This window comes from Sus scrofa, chromosome 7 (assembly GCF_054392235.1).
Source record: "Sus scrofa isolate SSC_HxYL_T2T_F1_AM1 chromosome 7, Sscrofa_HxYL_maternal_Yorkshire_Landrace_v2.0, whole genome shotgun sequence".
In the NCBI taxonomy this organism is placed as follows: domain Eukaryota; kingdom Metazoa; phylum Chordata; class Mammalia; order Artiodactyla; family Suidae; genus Sus; species Sus scrofa.
The window spans coordinates 84,957,116-84,983,844 of record NC_139389.1 but is presented as its reverse complement, the minus strand read 5'-3'; the positions used below and the strand labels follow the sequence as shown (position 1 = coordinate 84,983,844).

General features: G+C 41.7%; 1 protein-coding gene and 1 pseudogene across 1 annotated transcript; both read right to left on the bottom strand.

The window, feature by feature from the left end:
- Positions 1–1,294: 1,294 nt before the first annotated feature.
- DAD1 (defender against cell death 1) lies at positions 1,295–26,658 on the bottom strand. The gene is made up of 3 exons (NM_213944.1): positions 26,390–26,658; positions 12,764–12,938; positions 1,295–1,530 (listed from the first exon to the last, which is right to left on the bottom strand). Exons 1-2 carry the CDS (start codon positions 26,598–26,600, stop codon positions 12,808–12,810), a joined length of 342 nt encoding a protein of 113 aa, NP_999109.1. The 5' UTR covers positions 26,601–26,658; the 3' UTR covers positions 1,295–1,530; positions 12,764–12,807.
- LOC106504476 (large ribosomal subunit protein eL32 pseudogene) lies at positions 20,880–21,683 on the bottom strand (annotated as a pseudogene).
- Positions 26,659–26,729: the final 71 nt, after the last annotated feature.

The window sequence follows — 26,729 nt, the reverse complement described above, 5'->3', positions numbered from 1 at the left end:
CCTGGGAACCTCCATATGCCGCAGGTGCGGCCCTCAAAAGCAAAAAAAAAGAAAAAAGAAAAAAGAAAAAAAAGAAAAAGCTTGCCAACTCCTGATCTAGAGTGAGTCTCAAACTTCAGCGTGTATCAGAGTTACACAGAGAGCTAATGAACACAGAAAGCCAAGCTCATTTTTACTAAGTTCCCAGGTAGTTGTGACATACACCAAAATCTGAGAACCATCATTCTGGATGGGTGCTTCTAAAACTATAATATGCACAGGAATCACATGTAGACGGTGTTGAAGATTCTGCTTCAGTAGGGCCTAGGGTGGGGCTCGAGAGACTCCTTTTCAAATAAGCTCCCAGTGTGGTCAATACTGCTGGTCAATGGGCTGTAATTTAAGGAGCAAGAATCCAGAGCAGTGCTTCTCTGATTTGGCTGCACATGAGAATCTCCTTTATAAGGTACAGACGCTACCCCCAACTGATCTGTGGTGTGCCCTGGGCACTGAGGTTTCATTTTTAAAACCCCCAAGCAATTCTAAAGTGCAGCCAAGTTGGGAAAGCTCTAGAGCACAACTCACCATCTCAGCAGTCAGCTCAGTTCAAAGAGTGGACTTCTCAACACAGCATATTTTTGATATATAGCACCCAAGATAGAAGGAGGGGTGCTACCATGACACATATCAACCAGGCCTAGACTTCAGCCAGCAGACCTATTGTTCCACCCAAGCACATCATGGACTCTGATCTTAAACAAGTTACAAAGAGGAGCTTCCTCTTCTTCACCTATCTAATGAGAAGCGGAGCCCCCAAGGTAACAGTAAGAGCAAAATGAGAGAACACTTGTGAAGTTGGTTTGGACAGCAGTGTATCCTGTAAGAAGGCATGCACACAAGCCCCACTTTCTGCACTCTTCCTATGCAGTCTAAGAGATACATATTTCACTTTCACCACTAAATCATGTTGAAACAGATATAAATGGGGAAGCACACACTGAGTTAAATTTCTAACAAAGTGCTTAATGATGCAGTTCCAGGAATGCATTGTGTCACAAGAGCGGAACCACCTGCAACGATTGAAGGATTAGTAAAGGATTACCAGCTCCAGGGAAAAGACAAAGGGCTGTCGTTTCCCAGGGATGTCAGCACTGCCTTTGTCATTAACCGCAAATACACTTATTGAAAACGTGGAGGTAGATTCAAAGTTGCAAGTTATCAACTCCTAAAGAGCTCTGCCCAGAGGATTGAAGGAAAAAAAGGGTTTTAACCCCAAAAAAGAATAAAAACAAAAAACAGAGCCAGAGGCAGGGGTAGGAGTGGCATGGAATTCTTTAATCTGGAAGGCAAAAAGGTTACATTTAATGGCAGGCAAAGACTGTATTAATAAATGACCAGTACGAAGTTACAAAGTTATTCTGAGTCAGAAGCCGCGGGACTTTTCTGGGCTCTGTACAATCAGAGTGGTAGTAAGCATAAATCTGAAGAAAATCCATGTGTCCAGCAAACTGCCATCTTAAGAGCTCTTGTCCAGGGGAAATCAGAGTGAACCTGAAAGAAAGAAGCAGAAAGGTAAGAAGAGCTGTTCGAGGTTTCTAAAAATATCATGTGATACTACAGACAGGGCCTCAAATCCTTCCATTTAATTCTAGCCCCCCAAAGACAAAGGTAATTATGGGGTTCCCAAATTCTGGACCATACTTAAGCCAGGCTAGAACAACCTGAATAAAACAAACATTTTTCACTGAACATTTTACAGAGCTATACATAAAAATTCAGAGTTCAAATCTGAATTCCAAGCACACCAAGGCATAACTGACTCGGCACTACAGATGCAGGTTCTCACACCAGCTCTACAATTAATTAGCTGTACAACTTCACTTAAGCCACTCTGACCTCTCTGATCCAAAACCTTTTTTGAGGTTAGAGGGCTGCAACTTAGCCTAAAGAGTTTTTCTGGATTTAGAAAGCTTATAAAGCACTAACTTCCAGAAATTTTTTCGTTTTTGTTTTTTGGGGGTGTTTTTTTTGGGGGGGGATGGAAGGAAGAATTCAAAAGAAAGAAAAATTCCTAACCTCAGACTTAACAAAAGACCAAAACAAAAAAAGTAATTTTGTTTTCACTTAAAGGTAAGATTATTTTAGGCAACAAAGAGGTAGAGAACAACTCTAAGAGAAGTGGCCATGCTGCTGCCAAAGTCAGATGAGACTGGTCTGTGAGTTGTGAAGTGGGGTCCTAGCCCTGCCCTGAGGACACAAGCTTCCTTTCCCACTCCCTATGGGAGGGCTGCCTGCCTGCTGTGCTCCCTAGGGGCCCCAGTGTCTCCTGCCAAAAGCAGCCCATTTTCCTGCTGTGTGCCATAAAAACACCGTAGTCTTCTATACGTGTCATGACTCGCAAAAGGCACAGCCTTATTCTGTGTTTTGATTCAGGTGACCTTGATATTGTAGCATCAGAGCTTAAAGGAAAGATCTTACACTTCTCGCCAAATTGCTTTTATTTCACCTACAACGATATTTTGAAAAATGCTACATAACTGCAGGACACTCCTACCTCAGTGGAATTATGAGAAATATGTAAAAAAAACAGCAAGAATAAGGAGCAAAAGTGATCGATGACAGTGTCAAATAAGAACAAAGAGACCTATTCAAACTCACCTATTCACTCCATCAGTTTTTTTGGGGGGGGTCCGCATTCACAGCATATGGAAGTTCCAAGTCACAGCTTCGACCTTCATTGCCAGCTGTGGCAATGCCAGATCCTTAACGCACTGTGCCACAGCAGGAACTCCATCACCAAATTTCTTAAAGCAAACTGACAACAGGCTGTGAACTAATACACATGAGTTCTAACAGCCAAAGTACAAGAGAATTAGAGCACAGGGCCATTTCAGTGAAGAGCCTTAATGTTTCAAATTATCAAAGAAACCCTCATTTAGTACAAAAGTCAAGCTTTGAGATCCTATGGTATTGAAACATTTAAATCTAACTCACTGGGCCTGGCCTGTCTAAAAGGCAAAAAACGACTCACGAAAGTAAATCCTTCTGACAATGGCTTTCCCAAAATTCCTATTTATATACTTCTATTCCCTTTTTTTTTCCCCCTTGTCTTTTTGGGGCCACACCCGCAGCATATGGAGGGTCCCAGGCTAGGGGTCTAATTGGAGCTGTAGCCACCGGCCTACACCAGAGCCACAGCAATGCCAGATCCGAGCCGTGTCTGAGACCTACTCCACAGCTCACAGCAACACCAGATCCTTAACCCACTGAGCAAGGCCAGGGATTGAACCCCCAACCTCATGGTTCCTAGTCGGATTCGTTAACCACTGAGCCATGACAGGAACTCCTTTTTTCATTTAGTTGTTTTTTTTTTTTTTTCTCTCTTTGAAATATTAGCTCAACAAAAGTAGACTATTCACCAGCTCAGAAGAATGATTTCAACTGTTAAATAGGGGAGAAGGTTTCAGGAAACTGACTAATAAAATTCCCTCCCCTGATATCGCAGCATGAAGGTGGAAGACAACTACTGAGAAGAGTTAGCATGACTTCTTCAGTCCATTCACCCAAGGGGGAAAGACAGCACCGTTTGACTAGCCTGTTCTCATCATCTTAAGAGAAAGCAAGGCACAACACAAAGAGCCATTAAAAATAATTACTCTCTGTAGAGACACAAAAGATGATGCCAGACAGGGTCATTTCTATCTGGAATCTGTATGCTTCCCCAGCACCATCTCTATTCAGACACCAGCACTGAGCAGATTACACTCAAATACTGATTCTCCTTCAGATCCATCTCATTCCTGATCCTAGTCACCCAATTAATACTGAAATTGGAGAAAATGTAAATCGAAAACTATTCTGCAGAAACGCTAGGTTCAGAGCTCAATGTGAATCACTATAATTTCAGGAGGCACAGATCATCTACTTCTAAAAATAAAAGGAGCTTTAGAGATCAGCTAGTCTAACCCTCTCATTTATAGATGAAGAAACTCACCTGATCTGTCCAGAGCTGTGCTGTTCAACACCACAGCCACTAGCCACAGGTAACCATTTAAACTTAGCTAAATGAATAAAATTTAAAATTCAGTGCCTCCGTCACTTAGCCATATTTCAAATGTTCAATAACTACATGTAGCTAGCACTGCAGTGGCTGGCACAAAATTCCATCTCCCCAACACCAAGTTCTACTGAACAGCACTGGTCCAGGGTCACCCTCGCTAGATAAGCCAGGACTCCCAATCTGCACTCTCCTCCATTTCTTTCGGACCACATTAAAGATAACCAACTTTTGCAGAAACATCTCGGATAACCTGTCTTCAGCCTTTCTTATCAACCTCTCCTAAGTTTTTCTCATTTAAAAAAGAGAAGCAGGAGTTCCCGTCGTGGCGCAGTGGTTAAGGAATCCGACTAGGAACCATGAGGTCGCGGGTTCGGTCCCTGCCCTTGCTCAGTGGGTTAATGATCCGGCGTTGCCGTGAGCTGTGGTGTAGGTTGCAGACGCGGCTCGGATCCCGCGTTGCTATGGCTCTGGCGTAGGCCGGTGGCTACAGCTCCAATTCGACCCCTAGCCTGGAACCTCCATATGCCGCAGGAGCGGCCCAAGAAATAGCTAAAAAGACAAAAAAAAAAAAAAAAAAAAGAGAAGCAACTTTACTACTATTAATGGAAACCTTCCAACGAGATGTATATATTCATCATCCCAAAGTCTCTAAACATAATAGAGGAAGGAATGTAAAAGTTTGGAGTCAAATGTCTTTTATTAAGTTTCCACTTGGTCACATTAGTTTCAGGCTCTGGAGAAGTCAACTTACATTTCACCAAGGTTTAATTACCTCAGGTGTAAACCAGGAATACTACTATTTGTCTCCCTTCATCACAGGGGAGGCCGTGAGGATCACATGGGCTGCTGTGTATATGTGTGTCCTGCAAGCCTGGTAATGGGAGAACTGTAAAACATTTGACAAATGATGTCTCATTTTATAAAAGGCCTTATACAAATATTGCACGTTTTGTTACAGACGGTCACACTTTAACTCTCCATCTCCTGTGATGGACGATGAAAACCTGGTAATATGGATAAAAAATAACTGAAGAAAAAAGCAAGAAGAGGGGAAAAAAGCAAAGCTCAAATGAGGATCCACACAAACAGCACGGTTCTCCTCAAACACAATGGGATTATCATGAATACTATTCATCAGAGGCTTTAACAGCATGCGAGAGCCTCTGAGGACCATCCAGGCCAATCCCCTCCTTGTGCAGACAGGGAAACTGGGGCCCAGAGATAAGCTTATTTGTCCATGAAACTAGTTAACAACACAGGTCTCCCGACTTCTAGCCTCCTGCTCGTTCCCCACCCCACAGCCCCTCATAACAATTGTTTCCTTGGCTCCTTTCTTCCACAACACTTGCCATGTGTCTTAGCATCCATGTAACTAATAATACAAGCTATTCTATTCTACACTTTCTTGAAGCTGAAAATAATTTATTCATTCACACATTCCTTCAGCAAACATGCACTGTGACCCTTAACGCTATGCTAATAAAGTCCCTATCCTCAGAGAAATTAGAAGTCCAGTGGGAGAGACAGGAAAACGAATGGTTTCATAACAATATGGTAAGTGCAGAGTTAGAGGCATACACCAGGGGACCCTAAGAGCCCCAAGAGGAGGCTCCTAAGCAATTCAGGGGCAGGATGACTTCCAGGAGGAACCATCTGGGCTGCAAGGACAGAGAAAATAAGGCAGGGGATGAGCTTTATAAACACAAATCTACTTAATATTCTTTTTTATGTAGCTTTTAATAAATGGACCAAATACAAAATAGAGTTCAGTCACCAATTAGAGAATTATCAATTAGCTTTTTTATTTGTAATAAATAAAATAAACAGGTTCAAGGTGTTTTTTTGTTTTGTTTTGTTTTTTTAGGACCATACCCTCGGCATATGAAAGTTCCCAGGCTAGGAGTCCAATCAGAGCTCTAGCTGCCAGCCTACATCACAGCCACAGCAATGTGGGATCTGAGCCGCATGTGCAACCTACACTACAACTCATAGCAACACAGGATCCTTAACCCACTGAGTAAGACCAGGGATCAAACCAGAGTCCTTGTGGATACTAGTCGGGTTTATTACCACTGAGCCACGACAGGAACTCCAGGTTCAAGGTTTCAAAAATAAGAGGAAAAGAATCTCATCTTCTAATCAGGTAAAAATGAATTGAAAAAAAGATTATACTCTGCCAACTCAAAATATTTTTCTACAAATTTAGAATAGTTCCTTTTTTTGATAACTTATTTAGTGACTAGACCTAATTCAATAGAAGGTAAAATGTCACAGAGAAAATGAAATAAAAAATAAGCCACACACACACACACACACACACCCGCACCAATGAAAAATTAAAGATTATTGCCAGTTTGAGATCAAGCTGAGAACAAAAACAGGTCTAGAATAAACCAAAAAGGAAGCCCTTGAACTGACAAGGTAAGAAAAGGAAATATTAAAAGGTAAACATGTGGGTCTCTGTGCACTTGGTCTTCCCTATATAACAAAGCCCTGGGGCTACTTTAAGGTTACACATCTTTTTGTGCCTAACTCGACATCGCCCCCTTTTGGCCAGAATGTAAAGTCACCCCCTCCCACCCAATACATAGGCCCTCTTGGATCTCTGCTGCCCTCCTGTGACAGGAAAGAAACAAGTTTTATCACAAAGGTATGGGGTGGCTTTTTCCTCCAAATTCAATTTCTCTTAGGCTTTGTAGTACCTTCTCTCATCAATGAAATGTACAAGCCACTAGGTGGCAGTAAAGTCTAGGAAATAACATTTAGATTCTTTTCCAGAGGTAATTTTCTAGATTACTGTAGTACTTTACTGATGAATTCGAAAAGCCAAGAGCAATTGCTTGTTTGTAAATAGTACTGTTTGTTAGAATGATGTTCGGCCAAGCCCTATAGCCCCCTTGCTCCAGCCAGGGTTAAACACTGAATTTTTAAAAGACCTGTGGGAGAACAGTGTCCATCATAAAAACAAAGCAGCACTAACAAGGTTTCAGCACTCTCCCCCAGGCTGAGCACACTTCCAAGCTCAGGTCTGTCCCTTCATCAAAGCCCCATTCACTTTTCCCTCTGATGCAGGGCCCAAGTCACAGGAACTTTCCTTCCCAAACTGTGACCCAATGTCCCCCTTTCCTTCATTTCCCTTCAGAACATGAGATAGGCGGATTTTCTGAAAAGAATTTCACAAGGAAACATGGAAAAACAAACCAGGAAACATTTACAGATAGTGTGTAAATAAATACTTAAATATTCAAATCTACTGAACTTCTATATCACACATTCATTCAAAATAGATTTACTGGGAGTGCCCATCGTGGCACAGTGGTTAATAAATCCAACTAGGAACAATGAGGTTGCGGGTTCGATCCCTGGCCTTGCTCAGTGGGCTAAGGATCCGGCGTTGCCGTGAGCTGTGGTGTAGGTCGCAGATGAGGCTCGGATCCCTCGTTGCTGTGGCTCTGGCATAGGCCGGTGGCTATAGCTCCGATTCAACCCCTAGCCTGGGAACCTCCACATGCTGCGGAAGCGGCCCAAAAAATTGCAAAAAGACAAAAAATTTAAATATTTTTAAAAAATTAAAAAAAAATAGATTTACTGACACCTAAATGCCAAACACTGATCATCATTTGAGGTGTACATGAATTCTCTCAACTCAGAAGCCCATTAGAAGCATTTTGCACTTCTGCATTTTCATTTTTAAGATAATCTAAAAAATGAGTCTAATTCTTTTTTTTTTTTTTTTTTTTTTCTGGCCTCACTAATGGCACATGGAAGTTCCCTGGCCAGACTGACTCTGAGCTGCAGCTGCGACCTAAACCACAGCTATGGTAACACTGGATCATTAACCCACTGCCCCACAAGAGTGGGAACTCCCATGAGTCTATTCCTGACCACCAGGATAGCCACCCATACCAGTGCTGCCAACTGAACAGCTAACTTTAACCACAAGTTGTCCACTGCCATCTTTGGACAAGTTTTCAGGAGGCCACAGAAGTCTGAAGTTTGGAAAAGGTTGTGTTAACAGATCTAGGTTTTGCACTAGTCCTAGCTGAACAAAGAAGAAGTTCATTCAAGTCTTAGAGCAAAGGGAAGGAATGGGGACTGGAGGGATTCAAAGGATCATCAGCTCAATCTACAATGTTTTACCTGTTCAAAATCTATTCATTCCACAAAGGGAGCAAGAATATACAACAGAGAAAAGACAGTTTCTTCAATAAGTGGTGCTGGGATAACTGGACAGCTGCATGTAAAAGAATGAAATTAGAACACTAACACCATGGACAAAAATAAACTCAAAATGGATTAGAGATCTAAATGTTATTAGACCAGATACTGTAAAACTCCTAGAGGAAAACATTGGCAGAACACCCTTTGACATAAATTGCAGCAGTATCTTTTTGGATCCACCTCCTAGAGTATTAAAAATAAAAAACAAAAATAAACAAATGGGACCAAATTAAACTTAAAAACTTTTGCACAGCAAAAGAAACAATTAACAAAACAAAAAGACAACCCACAGAATGGGAAAAAAGTCTTTACAAACCCTGACAAGGGGTTAATCTCCAAAATATACATCTCATACAGCTTTATATAAAAAAAAAGCACCCAATTAAAAAGTGGTCAGATCTAAACAGACATTTCTTCACAGAAGGCAGAGAGTTGGCCAAAAAGCACATGAAAAGAAGCTCAATGTCACTAATTATTAGAGAAATGCAAATCAAAACTACAATGAGGTATCACCTGACACAGGTCAGAATCGTCATTATCATAAAGTCTACGAACAATAAATGCTGGAGAGGGTGTGGAGAAAAGGGAACCATCCTACACTGTTGGTTGGAATGTATGCTGGTGCTGCCATTATAGAGAACAGTATGCAGGTACCTTAAAAAACGAAATTTAGAACTATTATATGATCCAGCAATCCCACTCCTGGGCATGTATCTGGAGAAAACCAAAATCCAAAAAGATACATGCACCCCAATGTACACTGCAGCACTGTTTACAATAGCCAAGACATGGAAACAACCTAAATGTCCATCAACAGAGGACTGGATAAAGAAGATGTGGTGTGTACGTACACACACACACACACACACACACACACACACACACACACACACACACAGGAATATTACTCAGCCGTTAAAAATCATTAAATAATACCATTTGCAGCAACGGGGATGGACCTAGAGATTATCATACTAAGTGAACTAAGTCAGAGAAAGATAAATAGCATGCATCTCTAATACGTGGAATCTAAAAGAAATGATACACTAGAACTTACAAAACAGACTCAAAGATCTTGAAGTCAAACCTATGTTTACCAAAGGGGAAATGGCAGGGGGGATAAATTAGGGGATTGGGACTGATATACACACACCTCTATATTTAAAATAGATGGGTAACAAGGACCTACTGTATACCATGGAGAAATTTACTCAATACTGGGTAATAACCTATATGGGAAAAGAATCTGAAAAGGAATGAATATGTGTATATGTATAACCGATTTACTTTGCTGTACTCCTAAAATCAACACAACTTTGTAAGTCAACTATAGTCCAATAAATTGTTTTTAAAAATCTGTTCATTCGACAGATATATGGTGACAGACATATGGTGGTGTTTGTTATATTATTCCCCATATCTTCTATATTTTTTAAATTGTCATAATACAAGCAAAGAAAGTAAATAATAAAGGAAAGGACAGTGATAAAATAATTGTGGTAACTTTTGGGGGTGGGGGGGTTAGGGCTACACCTGTAGCATACAAGGGTTCCCAGGCTAGGTGTAGAATCAGAGCTGTAGCCACTAGCCTACACTACAGCCATAGTAATGCCAGATCCAAGCCACGTCTGCAACCTACACCACAGTTCACGGCAATGCTGGATCCTTAACCCACTGAACAATGCCAGGGAGTAAACCCACGTCCTCATGGATACTAGTCAGGTTTGTTACCACTGAGCCACAACAACAACTCCTGTGGAAACTTTTTAAACACATTTAACTGCAATCGTCAAATACTTTAAAATAAGAAACTTTAAGCAAAAACAGACATTAAAAAAATTTTTTTGACATCAGACTGGATTATCAGACTTAAAAGATTTCCAGCAAGCCTCTTTGAAACTCCGTTTCTAATCTATAAATGGAATTAGCAAGCCTATTCTCATGAGACTGTTTTGAAAATAAAAACAGAATGAGGAGCACTTACAGCCTGGCCCACGTGAACACTCACTATCCGCTAACCTCCTTACTTCTCCTTAAGTAAATTTCTTTAACTCAATGCCATTTTCTTTTTATTTGCCTTTTTCAGAGTAGCTACTGGGTTTTAAATGTCACCCCCAAATTCACACAAGAGCAGTACACTATAGATGTATTCTCAACATACTTGGCAAATACGGAGAATATCCAATTTGTTTTGTTCTGTCTTCTGAGTTGATATAAATATTGAAAGCCCACTTGAAAATCAGTTTAAAAGTGTTTTAGCGCATCGCACACAGAACTGAGTTAGAAGCACAGGAAAAAAAGGCAAATAGTTATATATTTGAAAACTGAGAGCAGGACAGTACAATATATGTCAAATGAAGGATCTCTATGAAAAACCCCCTGAGGAGTCCCCCACAGAATTTCTCTACAAATACACTGTCTGTAGAAGGATTTAACACGTCATCTGGGACTGGAGGACTGTGCTGTACCTTGGGCCCATAATTCCCTGCTGAACAGGTAGCCCTAGGTTGTTAATATGGCCTGCAGCATGCAATTTCTGCTGAGCCTGCTTTCTCTCTGTTTTTGTCATAATTTTGAAATACTAAGCTCTTTGCAGCAGAGCTCTCCTCCAATCACATCAGCCCTAGGAAGTAATTTTTCATGATCTGGTAACTCCCTGATCTTAGAGAATATCCTTGAACTGTTTGCTCTGTTCCCTGCTTAAAGCACACACCACGACTCATCCAAAAAAAAAAAAAAAAAAAAAAATTAACTTCAGAAATTCAGAGTAAGGCAATCAGAAGACTTAGGACCTTCCCAACAAGGTTACTATCCAAGCCCAAGGGTTACTTATGATGTTCGCAGGTCAATGAAGGTCACTGTTGGTAGGTGAGTTTCCTAGCTGTACTCAAGGAGCTGTCAATGGCCAGACACCCTGTCTGCTGCCTCTGCTCCCAGATGACACGGCAGCCCCCTGCTCTGGACCCTCACAGAGCCTTGTTCAGGTCTTTAGTGTGGCTCTAACTGCTATGTTTACATGGCTTATCCCCTTCTAGACTGTTCACTTTTTAAAGGTAGGAGCCATATTTTACTTCTCCTTGTGTTCCCAGTATCAAGGCACTGACTGGCACATGGGGGAACAACTCAAGTCCTGATCCGGTCTCCAAAAAGTCCAACTCTATTAGGATAGTAAGAAGTGGTTCTCCAACTTTTTTACTGATATACACCATCTCTGTCAACCTACACTGCCAAAAAAAGAAAAAGAAAGAAAGAAAGAAAAAGAAACCTTACCTGAACATAACAGAATTGTTTGGGGAGCAATATCAATAATGAAAGAAACTTACATAATATATTAAGTAACTGATTGATTCAGGCCAGAAACAGTCGAGTCAATGCTATTGCATTCACTTTGCCCACTGTTGCTCTAACTCTTGTGTTAGATTTCTGATATGTACGAAAATGATACCTTTCTAAGTAATGACAGAAAAAGGTTGGTCCTGGGGTATTCTTCCCCCTAAAAAAATTAACATTTCCTAAGGTTCTCGTGTCTCTACCTTAGTAATAGCAACATTTAATTTTGTAGTGGACAGGCAAAGGACAAAGCACATTCATTCATCAGTAAGTGACACAGGATACTGGAAGAGCACTAAGCCAAGAGCAGCACTAGACTGAGGCACTACCCGGCAACCACTTTCGCCAGTGGACTGTCCTGGTCCTCCGTTTTTTTCACATATAAAATAAGCATCAATATAGTCAAGTAATTCTCAGAACTTGGGATTCTGCTTATTAGGAGGGAGGAATGGAGGGGAGGGCTACCACACGTGAAGAGCCCAAGCAAAGAGGGTTTTTCAACTTTTGTCAGTCAAAACAACTCTGGCGCCACTGCTCTTTTATATACTGAGATTCTATATGTATTTACTTAGGAAAAAAGAGCTCCAATGCTAAGAAAGACAAACAGGCAAAATGAACCAAAAAGCATCTCATCCTATATTTTAAAGTGTTCCCCCAAGCTAATCCAATTTTTCCATTAGTTTTTAATTTAGCACATATATTAGCAAACAGCTATGGTCATTCATTCAGCATACACTGGACGTTTATCAGATGTAAGCACTATACTGGGTACCGTGGGGACAATGGCCCAGCATTTGAAGTCATCTGAGACCACAATCAGAAAAAAAAATTATAAAGCAAATCTAAAAGCAAAACCACAATTTACATCTCTTCCAAGATCTCAGAGTTATTTTCATGGAGTTATTGGTATGGAAATTAATGTATCAGCTACAAGCAAACTCTCATTTTCTGTTATCTTAATGATCTGTAGAACAGTGAGACGAGAAGGCAATGACCAAGAGCAGCAGCACTCATGAACCACGATATTAATGCATACTTTGCAGGCCAATATGGAAAATTCTGCAAATGTCTTATCAGCAATAAGGGAACCCTGCCAACCAGATCAAAACCAGCCCCTTCCAACTTCTAGTCCTAAAATCAACATTATGGGCAAGCACTAAGATCGTCACTTACCTTCTTCTAGTCTCCTTCTCCTCAATTAAGTAAACGGGAATGATTCAGCCAACAAAGTTCATGACAACGAGGTGCAGGATGGTGCTGGCAAAGAGAAAATCAGCAAAGGCTCGCTCTGGGGAGATGCCTTGGAAATCTGCTTTGTTCTGCGGGTTGATCTGTATTCTCAGACACACTGCACATGAAGAAAAACATAAAAATGATTATCAAGAAGTATGAAACAAGTATGACTAATGAAATGACACCTAAGTCCATCAAAAGGCATATGCGCAAACGATACCCATCAAGGCCCTCAAGTAGAAACAATTTAATATCTACCAAAAGTAAAATGGGTAAATTTTTATGGCACATGCACACAAGATAAACCTATATAGCAGTCAAAAGGAACTTCAAAACATGGACAAATTCCACAAATACAATGTTGAGCCTCACAATCCAGAAGCCAAAAAACACATGCTATATGATTCCATTTACATAAGGCTTAAAATTGGCCAAAACCAATCTATGGAAATACAAGTCAGGATAGCATCATCTTCGACAGAAGGACAGATGACTGGGGAGGTGAGAGGAGAGGCCCCTAATTCCTGCTAATGCTCTATATATCTTGATCTAGTGATGGCTAAAAGGGTGAATTTAAAACTCATTAAGTTGTACACTTAAATTTTACGTTGCTAACTGTTTGTTAAAGGGAACACTATGACTTCTCAGGCTAAAAACCAAAGGCCTACTTAGAAAAAAAATAATAATATATATATATACATATGGAATACATATATATAAATATGGAGTTCCCATCATGGTTCTGTGGGTTGCAAACCTAATTAGTATCCATGAGGACTCAGGTTCCATCCCTGATCTCACTCAGTGGGTTAGGAATCCAGCACTGCCATTAGCTGTGGTGTAGATCGAAGATGCAGCTCGGATCCCATATTGCTGTGGATGTGGCATAGGCCAGCAGCTGTAGCTCCAATTCAACCCCTAGCCTAGGAATTTCCATATGCTATGGATGCAGCCCTAAAATATATATATATATACACATACATACACACACACCCCCATATATACACACACATGTATTAGTTTTAGATATATATAAAACCAAAAAATCTTTAGAACTCTCTTACCTCCTGATTTAAGTTTATAATTATACCTAGATCAAGATGTATTTGAGAGAGCAACAAAGGAGCTAGGCTGAATGACCAAATGTTATAAAATTGTGAATTATTTGCAACAGAATGAGCACAACATTGGATAGCAGAGATGCTTATCCGTAAGGACCTCATGGTTGTAGATAATCTTTTTTTTTTTTCACTTTCACTTTTTGGCTGCACCTACAGCATATGGAAGTTCCGCAGCCAGGGACTGAATCTGATCATCCTTTGCTGCAGCTGTGGCAACACTTCAACCTGCTGCACAAGCCAGGGATCAAACCCACATCTCTGAAGTGACTGAGCGGCCACTACAGTTGGATTCTTAACCCACTGAGCCACGGCAGGGACTCCAGTTGTAGATAATCACTGATCTCAAAGCTCTAGCAGCTGCTTGTCTCAGGAAAGGCAAGAGCTATAAGTTATAACTTTGATAGAGAACTCCCCATTGTCACATTCTACGCCCTTCAAGATTGCAACCTGATACAGTAGCCTCAGTCACCATTTGACGTGAAAAGAAAGCTCTAGGAATACACTTTTCCAAAACATCTTTACACCTGTGACAAACGATTACACGACTTAACTAAATCTGCTTCAGGCTAGCATCCATTCCATCACTAACCAAGAAAAGACAATGAACTGAAATCTAACCCAAAGGTCAGAAAACTACCAGACTACCTCTCTAGAACCTATCGCCATAGCAAAAGAGTTTTCATTATGCCCAAACATGCAAAAACTGTGGAAAAACCACTGATCTTTTCAGGCACCTGGACCCTTCAAACTATGAAGGACACCTGACTGAAGCAAGGGCAGCCAATTAAAATCCTGCTGCAGCCAGTACCCCTTGGTTCATTCATCTGAGAGAGCAATTCTGGCAGCATCTATTAATATTTAAAGTATTCTTACCTTTCTAATTTATCTTACAGAACAAAGACATTCTAACAGCATGTTTGAAAAAAAAGTGAAAACAGTCCAAATGACATCAAGGGGATTATTTAAATAAAATTACACTACAGACACACAATAAAATCCAATGCAATTATTCGAAAGGATGGGATCAATTCTCTATAGGTTAGTATCCAAGACATATTAAGTGAAAAAAAGCCAAAAAATTATTCCAATCCACATTTAAGACCAAAATTTGAAAGATAGGCGCCAACCAAAGATCTATGGGTGGAGCATTCTAGGCAGCAAGAAAAATCTTGACATGTTCTACACGTAACAGGTCAGACCAACCAGACGGTAGTGATCACAGGCAAGAGAATGACAAGCACCAAATCCTGTGGGGCTTTGAAAGCTTCAGTAAAGAGTCTGAATGCAGCTCTAAGTGCAATGGAAAAATATTTCAAAGTTTTTTGTTCGTTTTCTTGTTTTTTTTTCCACCTCTCAGCCTATGAAGTTCCCAAGGCCAAGGATCAGATTTGAGCCCAACTGCAACCTACACCACAGCTGCAGGAGCACCATATCCTTTAACCCACTGCGCCTGGCCAGGGATTAAACCTGCATCCTAGCACTGCAGAGACCCCACCAATCCCATTGTGCCACAGCGAGAACTCCTATTTCAAAGTTTTGAGCAGATGAGTAAAATATGATTTACATTTTTTAAGGACTGTAGAAGTGGAGAATAGTTTGCAGAGTTAAAGAAGCAGAAGCATCTTACATGTAAGAGCCTAAGAGTTTGGGTAACGACAGTAAAAATGGACGGAAGGGAAGAGATACAGGCTCTATTTTGGAGAAGACAGGGCTTACTGATGTAATGGATGTGAGAGAAATCAAGGGATCAAGAAAGCCTCCTAAGTTTTTTGGCTTCAACAACTTCACCAGTGTTAACACCATGTACTGACTGGTGAACAGACAGATGGCTGGGCAGGAAGGTTCAATTTGGAGTTGTGTGTCAGACATCAAGTGACAATGTCAAGTGGGCAACTGGATTTACTAATCTGCAATTCAAGGAACAGGTTGAAACTGAAAATATAAAGGTGGCAGTTGCAGTTATACAGGCATTATTTTAATTCACCAATGGGAAAGAAATACAAAGAGAAGGGGGCTAGACAAATGCCCTTAGACAAAGAAGTACCTACCACAAACAGCAAGAAGGAAAAACCAGTGAGGTGAGAAGGAGCAAGCAAGAGAATGTAGTGTTGTTAAAGCTTTGAGAAGTACTCCACTCACACAGAAGCAGCCAACTACATGAAGTGCTCAAAGCTGCTGAGCATTCAGGTAAGGAGAGGGGCATGACCATTAGATCTGGCAAGATGACAAAAGTAGTTTCACTGTAGTGGGGGGGACAGACCACCACCAAGGGTAAGTTAAAGAATGAATGGAGAGTGAGAAAGCAGAAACAGCAACTTAACTATCCTTTCAAGGAATTCTGTGACGATGGAGAAGAAAGAAAGGGAATGGCAGCTGGAAAGGTATCTGGGGTCAAATAATTTTTTTTTTTTTTTTGGCTGCATCATAGCAGTGACAACACCAGATACTTAACCCATTGAGCCACCAGGGAACTCCAAATGATTTCTTTTTAACTGGATGATATTAGAGCGTGCATATATGATGGGAATGATCCAATAAAGAGAAATCAATGATGCAGGACGGAGGGTTGACTGCAGAAGCTGAGTCCCTGAGCAAGGAAGACTAGAGCCTCTGCACAAACCAAGGAGCTGCATTTCACAGGAGAGGAACACACTCTCCACCATCACAGGGACTAGGGCAAAGAGTAGGGGTACAAGTGTAGGTGGGCTGCTACGATCCTTGGTGGGAAGATGAAAGGATTTTAGTGAAAAAAAATAAAGCAAGGGTGGCTCAGCGGGTTAAGGATCCAGCACTGTCACTACTGTGCCTCAGGTCACTACTCTGACATGGGTTCAATCCCTGGCCTGGGAATTTTTCACATGCTGCAGGCATGGCCAAAAAAAAATAATAATAAAAATAATAAAGAGGATCATCAACTGAGAATAAACAATAAGAAACACAGGAGTTCCTGTCATGGCTCAGTGGTTAACGAATCCGACTAGGAACCAGGAGGTTGCAGGTTCAATCCCTGGCCTTGCTCAGTGGGTTAAGGATCTGGCGTTGCCATGAGCTGTGGTGTAGGTCCCAGATGCAGCTTGGATCTCGAGATGCTTTGGCTGTGGCTGGCGGGCTATAGCTCTGGTTAGACCCCTAGCCTGGGAATCTCCATGTGCCACAGGAGCAGCCCTAGAAAAGGCAAAAAGACAAAAAAAAAAAAAAGAATAAGAAACACAGAAAAGGAGTTCCCATGGTGGCTCATTGGTTAACGAATCCGTCTAGGAACCACGGGGTTGTGGGTTTGATCCCTGGCCTCGCTTAGCAGGTTAAGGATCCAGCGTTGCCGTGAGTTGTGGTGTAGGTCGCAGATGTGGCTCAGATCCCAAGTTACTGTGGCTCTGGCACAGGCCAGCGGCTACCGCTCCGATTAGACCCCTAGCCTGGGAACCTGCATATGGCACAGGTGTGGCCCTAGAAAAGACAAAAAAAGGAAAAAGAAAAAAAGAAAAAAAGAAACACAGAAAAGAGTGAAGAGAGAAATTATGAAGTATGTTTTGGAAAAGAAAACATATTAGGGAAGTAATATAGGACCACTGGGCAGGGCTGAGTGCCTATTTGCGTTCCTGTTCTCGCCAATACTCCATCACAGCACCATATCCCAATTTACTTGTCTGCCTCTCACATGTGTTCAGGGAATAACAGGTAGCTCAAAATGCTGGAACATAAAGTACAGAGGAGGCAGAGGCAAGAGATGAAGCTAGACATGTGGCCAGGATCAGACCAAAGCCTCTACATGATGAAAATTTTTTTAAATTGTTCTTTGGGAACCAGAGACAAATTTCATGTGGGGAGTGGCACAATCAGATCTGCAAATCAAATCAAGCTTGCAAACACAGTGGAAGGTGGACTGGAGGGAGGGAGATCAGGTGGGAGATCAAAAAGGAAAAATTACAGTCGTCTAGATAAGAGATATTGAGAGTCTGAGTGACAGAGGATGAAGAGGTAGCAATGAATATGAAAAAGATTTAGAAACAAGATCCTCAGACATAAGGCTGGCAAACTTCCAATCTCTTGGATAACAGTTACAGTCCCAGAATCTAACAGATAATTCCTAAAGAAATGCTGGTCCCGAGTCCACACACAGCCCAGAAGCTCCAAGGCACTAGAAAATACTCAGAATCAGTCCTCCTTACCTTTCAAATTCAAACTTTTTGGATTTGTAAACTAAGGGGAATTTTTTTTTTTTTTTTTGGCCATGCCCTCAGCATGCATAAGTTCCCAAGGCCTGGGATCAAACCCACACCAAAGCAGCAACCCAAGACACACCAGTGACAATACCAGACCCTTAAACTGCTGAGCCACCAGGGAACTCACACAACATTTTTTTCCCCCCTTTTTCAGCCACATCCCCAGAATATGGAAGTTCCCAGGCCAGGGATCAAATTCAGGCCACATCTGTGATCCAGGCACCAGCTGGGGATAGAACAGGCAACAAGAGACAAGACAGATCATTAACCTACTGCACTACAGCAAGAACTCCAAAAACTTTTTTTAAAAAATTATTTCATATAGACTAGAAAATAGAATAAAGCAAAGTCATGAAATGACTTAAAAACTGACTTCAAGATCAAAGACTTATTTTAAGGACAGTCTTAATGTTTTCCACTTTTCCCTCCTAAACAGCACTTTAAACGAGCAAAAAGGGATTTCAGCTAGGTAAAAAAGGAAACCAGAAGGGCTGCCAACACTGGGATGCTACTCCGGAAAAGGGACAGATGTCCTTTTCTAGTTATCTAACCACAAGATCAACAGTCAACTGCTGAGGATTTTTTTTTTTTTTTTTTTTTTTTGGTCTTTTGTCATTTAAGGGCCACACCCAAGGCATATGGAGGTTGCCAGACTAGGGATCTAATCAGAGCTGTAGCCGCCAGCCTACGCCACAGCCACAGCAATGCCAGATTCGAGCCTCATCTGCAACCTACATCACAGCTCACGGCAACACTGGAATCTTAACCCACTGAGCGAGGCCAGGGATTGAACCCACAACCTCATGTTTCCTAGTCGGATTTGTTTCCACTGCACCATGACAGGAACTCCTGAGAGTGTTTTAAATCTGTCTAGAAGGAGAAAAATATTCTACCTCTGAAGTCCTTTAACAGCCTACTATACTGTAAACTGTTGATGCCCCCCCCAAAAGATTTCCCAATGGCAATTTTCAACCTCTGGCTCCTTCTTGAAACCATGGGTAAGTCTCTCAGTCATGAGACAACAGAAGAAAATAGACCATTTTCATCAGGCCCAAATAACACCAGGCTTTTTAAAAAATGTAGCATTCTATATTGGTTTAAAATGTGCTGATCAATTTCCAAAGAGCAAATGCTATAATAACACATGCAGAAGGAATGGAAGAGAACTGCCAAAAAGAAATTAAGGGAATCAGACTAAAGAACTTTTCCCGCCAATTCATCCTACAAACTAACACCATTTTTAATGCCATTCTCTCTGTTACTCAAATCTTAAAAAACATGGAGTTCCCGTTGTGGCGCAGGGGAAAAGAATCCGACTAGGAACCATGAGGTTGCAGGTTCGATCTCTGGCCTTGTTCAGCTGGTTAAGGATCTGGTGTTGCTGTGAACTGTGGTGTAGGTCGCGGAAGCGGCTCAGATCTGGCATTGCTGTGGCTGTGGCGAAGGCCAGCAGCTACAGCTCTGATTAGACCCCTAGCCTGGGAACCTCCATGTGCTGTGGGTGTGGTCCTAAAAAGATGAAGTAAATAAATAAATCTTAAAAAATAAAAAAATAAAAATCACTAGATATATTCCTATTACCTACAGGATAAAATTCCTTAGCCTGGCACTCAAAGCTCTAGCCTCCAACACCTCCTAATCCTTCAACATAATCTCCTACAACTCCTTTCCTCAGCCAAACTGGTCTCCTCCCTTTTCTTCCAATAGGAAACACAACATGGAGAAGTTAGAAACTTTAGCATCATAAATAGGGACAAGCATTCTCTTCTCAAAAATCAGAACAAAGGATAAACTCCCAATTTCAAATTTCCCATTAAAACCAGTATCCAGGTGAGGATCTGGGCTAACAAATGGCAGCAGTGGATTTGTAAGATCAAAGCTGTCAAAAGAAATGTAAGTAATACCCTTCTACAGCAACTATGAATTGTCATGAATCCCTTCTTTTCTTGAAGCAGCTTTCACTTCTCTGACCCAGCTACCTGTTATCTAATAGGAATGAAAATCACAACCCCCCATAAGGACTCCACTGTTGTTATTATTATTATTATTATTATTATTATTATTATTGCCATACCCATGGCATGTGGAAGTTCCTGGGCCAGGGATCAAACACATACCACAGCTGTAACCAGAGCTACAGCAGTGACAACACTGGATCCTTAACCCACTGGGCCATAAGGGAAATCCAGGACTCCGCTATCAAAAGTCCCTTCACTAGGCATTCTCTTCAATGACAAGGCATGAACTTCTCATTGAGAGAGAAGGGAGTCTGCCAATTCAAATTAGCCACAAGAGCTTCAAAAATACAACTGAGTGGGAGATCCCTTCGTGGCTCAGCAGTTAACGAACCTGACTAGGATCCATGAGGATGTGGGTTCAATCCCTGGCCTCCCTCATTGGGTTAAGGATCCAGCATTGCGGTGAGCTGTGCTGTAGGTTGAAGCAGCAGCTCGGATCCCACGTGACTGTGGCTTTGGCGTAAAAGGCTGGCAGCTGTAGCTCCGATTCGACCCCTAGTCTGGGGACTTCCATATGCCGAAGGTCCAGCCCAAAAAGGCAAAAAAATAAAAGGAAAAAAGTATGACTGGGCATAAGGAAAAATTATCTGCTCAAAATAATCTTCTGGCTTTTACCACGCCAAAATCTTCCACTCAAGACCACACTCACTCTTCTGCAAACCACCCTCTTCCATGTTGCCCAGAGAAGTCATTCTTTTTTTTTAACTGAACAAGTTTCATGGTTTTATTAACACAGATGCAATGTGCATACGAGCCCACTATTCATTTCAACTCGAGGTCTAAGCCACATCTGCCACAGGTTGTGGCAACACTGGATCTTTAACTAATGGATACTAGTTGGGTTCTTAACCTGCTGAGCCACAATGAGAACTCCTGTCTATTTATTTTCTTCACTGCACAGCCTGGCATTGGGATTGATAACCCTGATGGCCACCTGGGCCGCTCTCTCCACAACGGCTTTGCAGTTCTCGGAAGAGACGTTGTGAGCAATCTCAGCACACGTCAAGCTCCTGTGTACCAGAAACTTCTGGAAGCCACTGAGCAGCATGTGCTTTGTTTTCTTTTTGCTCCCACAACCAATGTTGGGCATCAAGATGTGGCCCTTAAACCTTCTACACACCCTGTTGTCAATGCCTGTGGGTTTCCGCCAGTTCCACTTAATTTTGACACATAGGTCTGACTGGTGTCAGATGAACTTCTTGGTCCTCTGATGATCTTGGGCTTCACGAAGGGTCTGAGAGCAGCCACCATGCCAGGCAGGAAATGGCTGCCACCTTTGTAGGCAGCACCAAGGAAGAGCTGAGAAGTCATTCTTAACCCTAGAAACTTATGAAGCCAGGGTGATTTAAGCATAAAGGAGGCTTTTTTTTTTTTTTTTTTAATTAGCTTTTAGGCCCTGCCCTATTCCTACTTTTCCAACCTGGAAGACAAAATTTTCAAGATTCCTTCTCCAATCTGACTAATAAAATCCTTACACTTGTACAGTATTTATGGGGAATGTGATGCAAACAGAGTAGTGTATCTGATGATGGGAACCTATAAACTCCTCAAAGTCAGAACACTGCTATAAAGAACTAGGTCTTGGAGTTCCCGTCGTGGCACAATGGTTAACAAATCCAACTAGTAACCATGAGGTTGAGGGTTCGATCCCTGCCCTTGCTCAGTGGGTTAAGGATCTGGCATTGCCATGAGCTTGGTGTAGGTTGCAGATGAGGCTCGGATCCCGTGTTGCTGTGGCTCTGGTGTAGGCTGGAAACTACAGCTCTGATTCGACCCCTAGCCTGGGAACCTCCATATGCCTCGGGAAGCGGCCCTGGAAAAGGCAAAAAGACAAAAAAAAAAAAAAAAAAAAAAAAAAAAAGAACAAGGTCTTAGTCACCTAAAACAAAATCGAAAGACAATACAGGCTAACTCTGCAACTCCAGACCAGGCTAGTGCACCATTCCTTAAGCTTACTTTAAGATCTAAGAAACAGAGAAGGCAGGCATGAGCCTGAACTAGCTATCTGAATGTGTAAAAAGCATTCTATAGATTTGTAACTTTAAGCTGTACTTAAATCTCCACTTAGGAGTTCCCTGGAGGCCTAATGGTTAAGAATCTGGAGTGTTGCCACTGCTGTGGCTCAAGTCACTGCTATGGCAAGGGTTCAAACCCTGGACCAGGAATTTTTGCATGCCATGGGTACAGCCCCCCCTACCCCCCAAAAAAATCTCCACTGGAAATGAAGTCTCCAATGTTGTACTTTGTGCCCCAATCACACTGTATAGACTCACTAAGACAAAAGAAATACACCAGATGTATCCTCAAAACTTTTACCATATAATACCTTGTCTTACATTCAAAATACAATATACAACTTGACTGATGATGATCATGTTGGGAAGAAAAAAAAAAAAAAATACACACACACGAATTTCGGCATGTTCTCCAAGTCATGGAGCAGGCAATACAGTGATTACAAAGGCTCATGTGGTAGCCACCTATAAACTCTACTGGCTAACACTACCTGGACTACCATGAGGTTGTGGTTTCAATCCCTCACCTTGCTCAGTGGATTAAGGATCCGGTGTTGCCATGAGCTGTGGTGCAGGTCGCAGACACGGCTCAAATCCTGAGTTGCTATGGCTGTGGCCAGCAGCTACAGCACCAATTCGACCTCTAGCCTGGGAACTTCCATATGCTGTGGGTGTGGCCCTAGAAAATACAAAAAGACAAAACAAAAAACAACAAAAAAAAAGCATCATCCACAAGAAATAGGCAGGGCAGCTTAATCCAAAGTCAACTAAGAATGATTCAACAAGCAAGGCATGTATATTTATATTCCTTACACTATTCACTGACAAGTTTTACAGGAAGTTAGGAGTGATTAGGCTAAGGTGAGAGAGATGCTTAGAGGTGGGTTTTCCTTTTTTTTTTTTTTTTGTCTTTTTGCCATTTCTTGGGCCGCTCCCGCAGCATATGGAGATTCCCAGGCTAGGGGTCTAATCGGAGCTGTAGCTGCCAGCCTATGCCAGAGCCACAGCAATGCGGTATCCGAGCCGCATCTGCAACCTACACCACAGCTCACGGCAACGCCAGATCGTTAACCCACTGAGCAAGGGCAGGGATCGAACCCGCAACCTCATGTTTCCTAGTCGGATTCGTTAACCCCAGCGCCACGACGGGAACTCCGGGTTTTCCATTTTAAAAGTCTACTGACTTTAAATCACATCCAAAAAAATTAAATACCTAGGAATAAACCTGACCAAGGAGGTGACTTATATGCTGAGAGCTATAAAACATTAATCAAGGAAATTAAAGAGGACGCAAAGATATGGAAAGATATTCCACACTCCTGGGATGGAAGAATTAATATCATTAAAATGCCCATAATACCCAAAGCAAGTTACAGATTCAATGCAATCACCATCAAATTAACCATGACATTTTTCACAGAACTAGAACAAATAATCCAAAAATTTATGTGGAACCAGAAAAGACCCAGAATTGCCAAAGCAATCCTGAGGGAAAAAAAAACAAGCATCCTGAGGGAAAAAAAAACAAGCAGGAGGCATAACTCTCCCAGACTCCAGACGATATTACAAAGCTACAGTAATCAAGACAGTGTGGTACTGGTACAAAAGCATACAGACCAATAAAACAGAACAGAGAGCCCAGAAATAAACCCCAAAATCTACAGTCAATTAATCTTTGACAAAGGAGACAAGAATATAAAATGGGAAAAAGACAGTCTCTTCAGCAAGTGATGCTGGCAAAACTGGACAGCTGCATGTAAATCAATGAAAAGAGAAAACACCCTCACACCATGCAAAAAAATAGTCTCGAAATGGTTTAAAGACCTAAACAAGACACCATAAAATTTCTAGAAGAGAACACAGGCAAAACATTCTCTGACATCAACACTACAAATATTTTCTTAGGTCAGTCTCCTAAAGCAATAGAAATAAAAATAAACCGGTGGGACCTAATCAAACTTACCAATTCTTGCACAGCAAAGGAAACCATTAAAAAAAAAAAAAATACAACCTAGGGAATGGGAGAAAATAGTTTCAAATGATGCAACCAATAAGGGCTTAAATCTCCAAAATATACAAACAACTCATACAACTCAACAGCAAAAAAACAAAGAATCCAACTGAAAAATGGGCAGAAGACCTGAACAGACATTTCTCCAAAGACATATGGATGACCAACAGCCAAAGAAAACATGCTCAACATCACTAATTATTAGAGAAATGCAAATCAAAGCTACAATGAAGTACCACCTCACACACGTCAAAATGGCTATTATGAACAAGCCTACAAATAACAAATGCTGGAGAGTGTGGAGAAAAGAGAACGCTCCTACACTGTTGGTAGGAATGTAAACTGGTACAACCACTACGAAAAACAAAATGGAGGTACCTCAGAAAACAAAATATAGAACTACCATATGATCAGCAATCCCACTCCTGGGCATCTATCCAGACAAAACTTTCATTGAAAAAGACACATGCAGAGTTCCCATTGTGGTGCAACAGAAATGAATCTGACTAGGAACCATGAGGTTTCGGGTTTGATCCCTGGCCTCGCTCAGTGGGGTAAGGATCTGGTATTGTCATGAGCTGTGGTGTAGGTCGAAGACGTGGCTCACATCTGATGTTGCTGTGACTGTGGCGTAGGCCTGCAGCTGTAGCTCCAATTTGATCCCTAGCCTGGGAACCTCCATGTGCCACAGGGGTGGCCCTAAAAACCAAAAAAAAAGAGAAAAAGATATATGCACCCTTATGTTCATTGCAGCACTAACTCACAACAGCTAAGACACGGAAACAACCTAAATGTCCATCAACATATGAATGGATTAAGAAGACGTTGGAGTTCCCATTATGGCACAGCAGAAATGAATCCCACTAGGAACCATGAGGTTGCGGGTTCAATCCCTGGCCTCACTCAGTGGGCTAAGGATCTCGCGTTGCCGTGAGCTGTGGTGTAGGTCACAGTTTCGGCTCAGATCCCACGTTGCTGTGGCTGTGATGTAAGCCGGAAGCTGTAGCCCCAATTGGACCCCTAGCCTGGGAATCTCCAAAGCTTTGAGGGTGGCCTTAAAAAAAAAAAAAAGACATGGTGTATATATACAGTGGAATACTACTCAGCCAAAAAAAAGAACAAATTAAATGTCATTCGCAGCAACATGCATGGAACCAAAGACTCTCATACTAAGTGAAGTAAGTCAGAAAGAGAAAACAAACAAAAAAAAATGGAGTGTCCATTATGGCTCACATTAACAAATCCAACTAGCATCCATGAGGACTCACCTTTGATCCCTGGCCTTGCTCAGTGGATTAAGGACCCAGTGTTGCCACAAGCTGTGGTGTAGGTCACAGACACAGCTTGGATCTAGCGTTGCTGTGGTGTAGGCCAGCAGCTGTAACTCCAATTCGACTCTCAGCCTAGGAAATTCCATATGCTGTGGGTGTGGCCCTAAAAAGCAAAAAAAAAAAAAAAAAAAAAAAAGGAAAGAAAGACAAATACCATATATCGCTTATATCTGGAATAATGGCACAAATGAATCTATCTACAGAAAAGAAACAAACCCATGGACATGGAGAACAGGGAGAAGGGGAGGGAGTGGGATGGGCTGGGAGTATGGGGTTAGTAGATGCAAACTATAGCACCTAACCCTAGAGTGGATAAGCAATGAGATTCTGCTGTATAGCATAGGGAACTATATCTAATCATCAGTGATGGAACACGATGGAGGATAACGTAAAAAAGAATATATATATATATATATACATATACACATACATATGTATAACTGGATCACTTTACTGTACAGCAGAAATTAATAAAACATTGTAAGTCAACTATAGTAAGTTTAAAAATAAAAAAAAAAAGTCTACCAACTTCAAAGTTGTGTTAAAGCTAGGTGGAAATTGGGAAGAAGTTTTCCCTGGACTATATATACAAAGTGAAGAGGATCACCAGGTTGCACAGCAGCATGAAAGTGGTTTCTATATTTAATTCCAGCTCCTTGGTGATTCTCCAGTAACAGGCACGCCACCTGTCTGACCCTCCATTTCCCCATTCACAAAGAGAGAGCAATGCAGGCTCCTCTCATAACTTGACAAGGCAGTGTTCTGATACAAAGAGACGAGCACTGTGGGAATAAAAGCAGCGCACCAAAGAAACACATTATTATGGAGATTATTACTGAATCATTACCCGCTAGAATGAAGCTCCCCACGCAAGAGATAAAGCCGGAGAGGAAAGAGTTGAAGGGGAAGGTCCCCACGAGGAGACAGTAACCGAATTGCAGCGCCCCGGTCAGCAGTATATACAAGAGATATGCATCCAACAATTTCAGACGCTGAGGAGTGGAGCTCAAGTACTCTTCTAAGAACCGGGAGATTACCGACAACACCGACGCCGACATGACTATAAACTTGGTACTTCGGCCGGCGTACCCCAAGCTCCTAGAGTACCAGACGACCACACCGGATGTAGTCTTAGCGCATGCGCAGCGGTACAGCCCAGCTCCGTCCTCCCCGATTTGCGCAGGCGT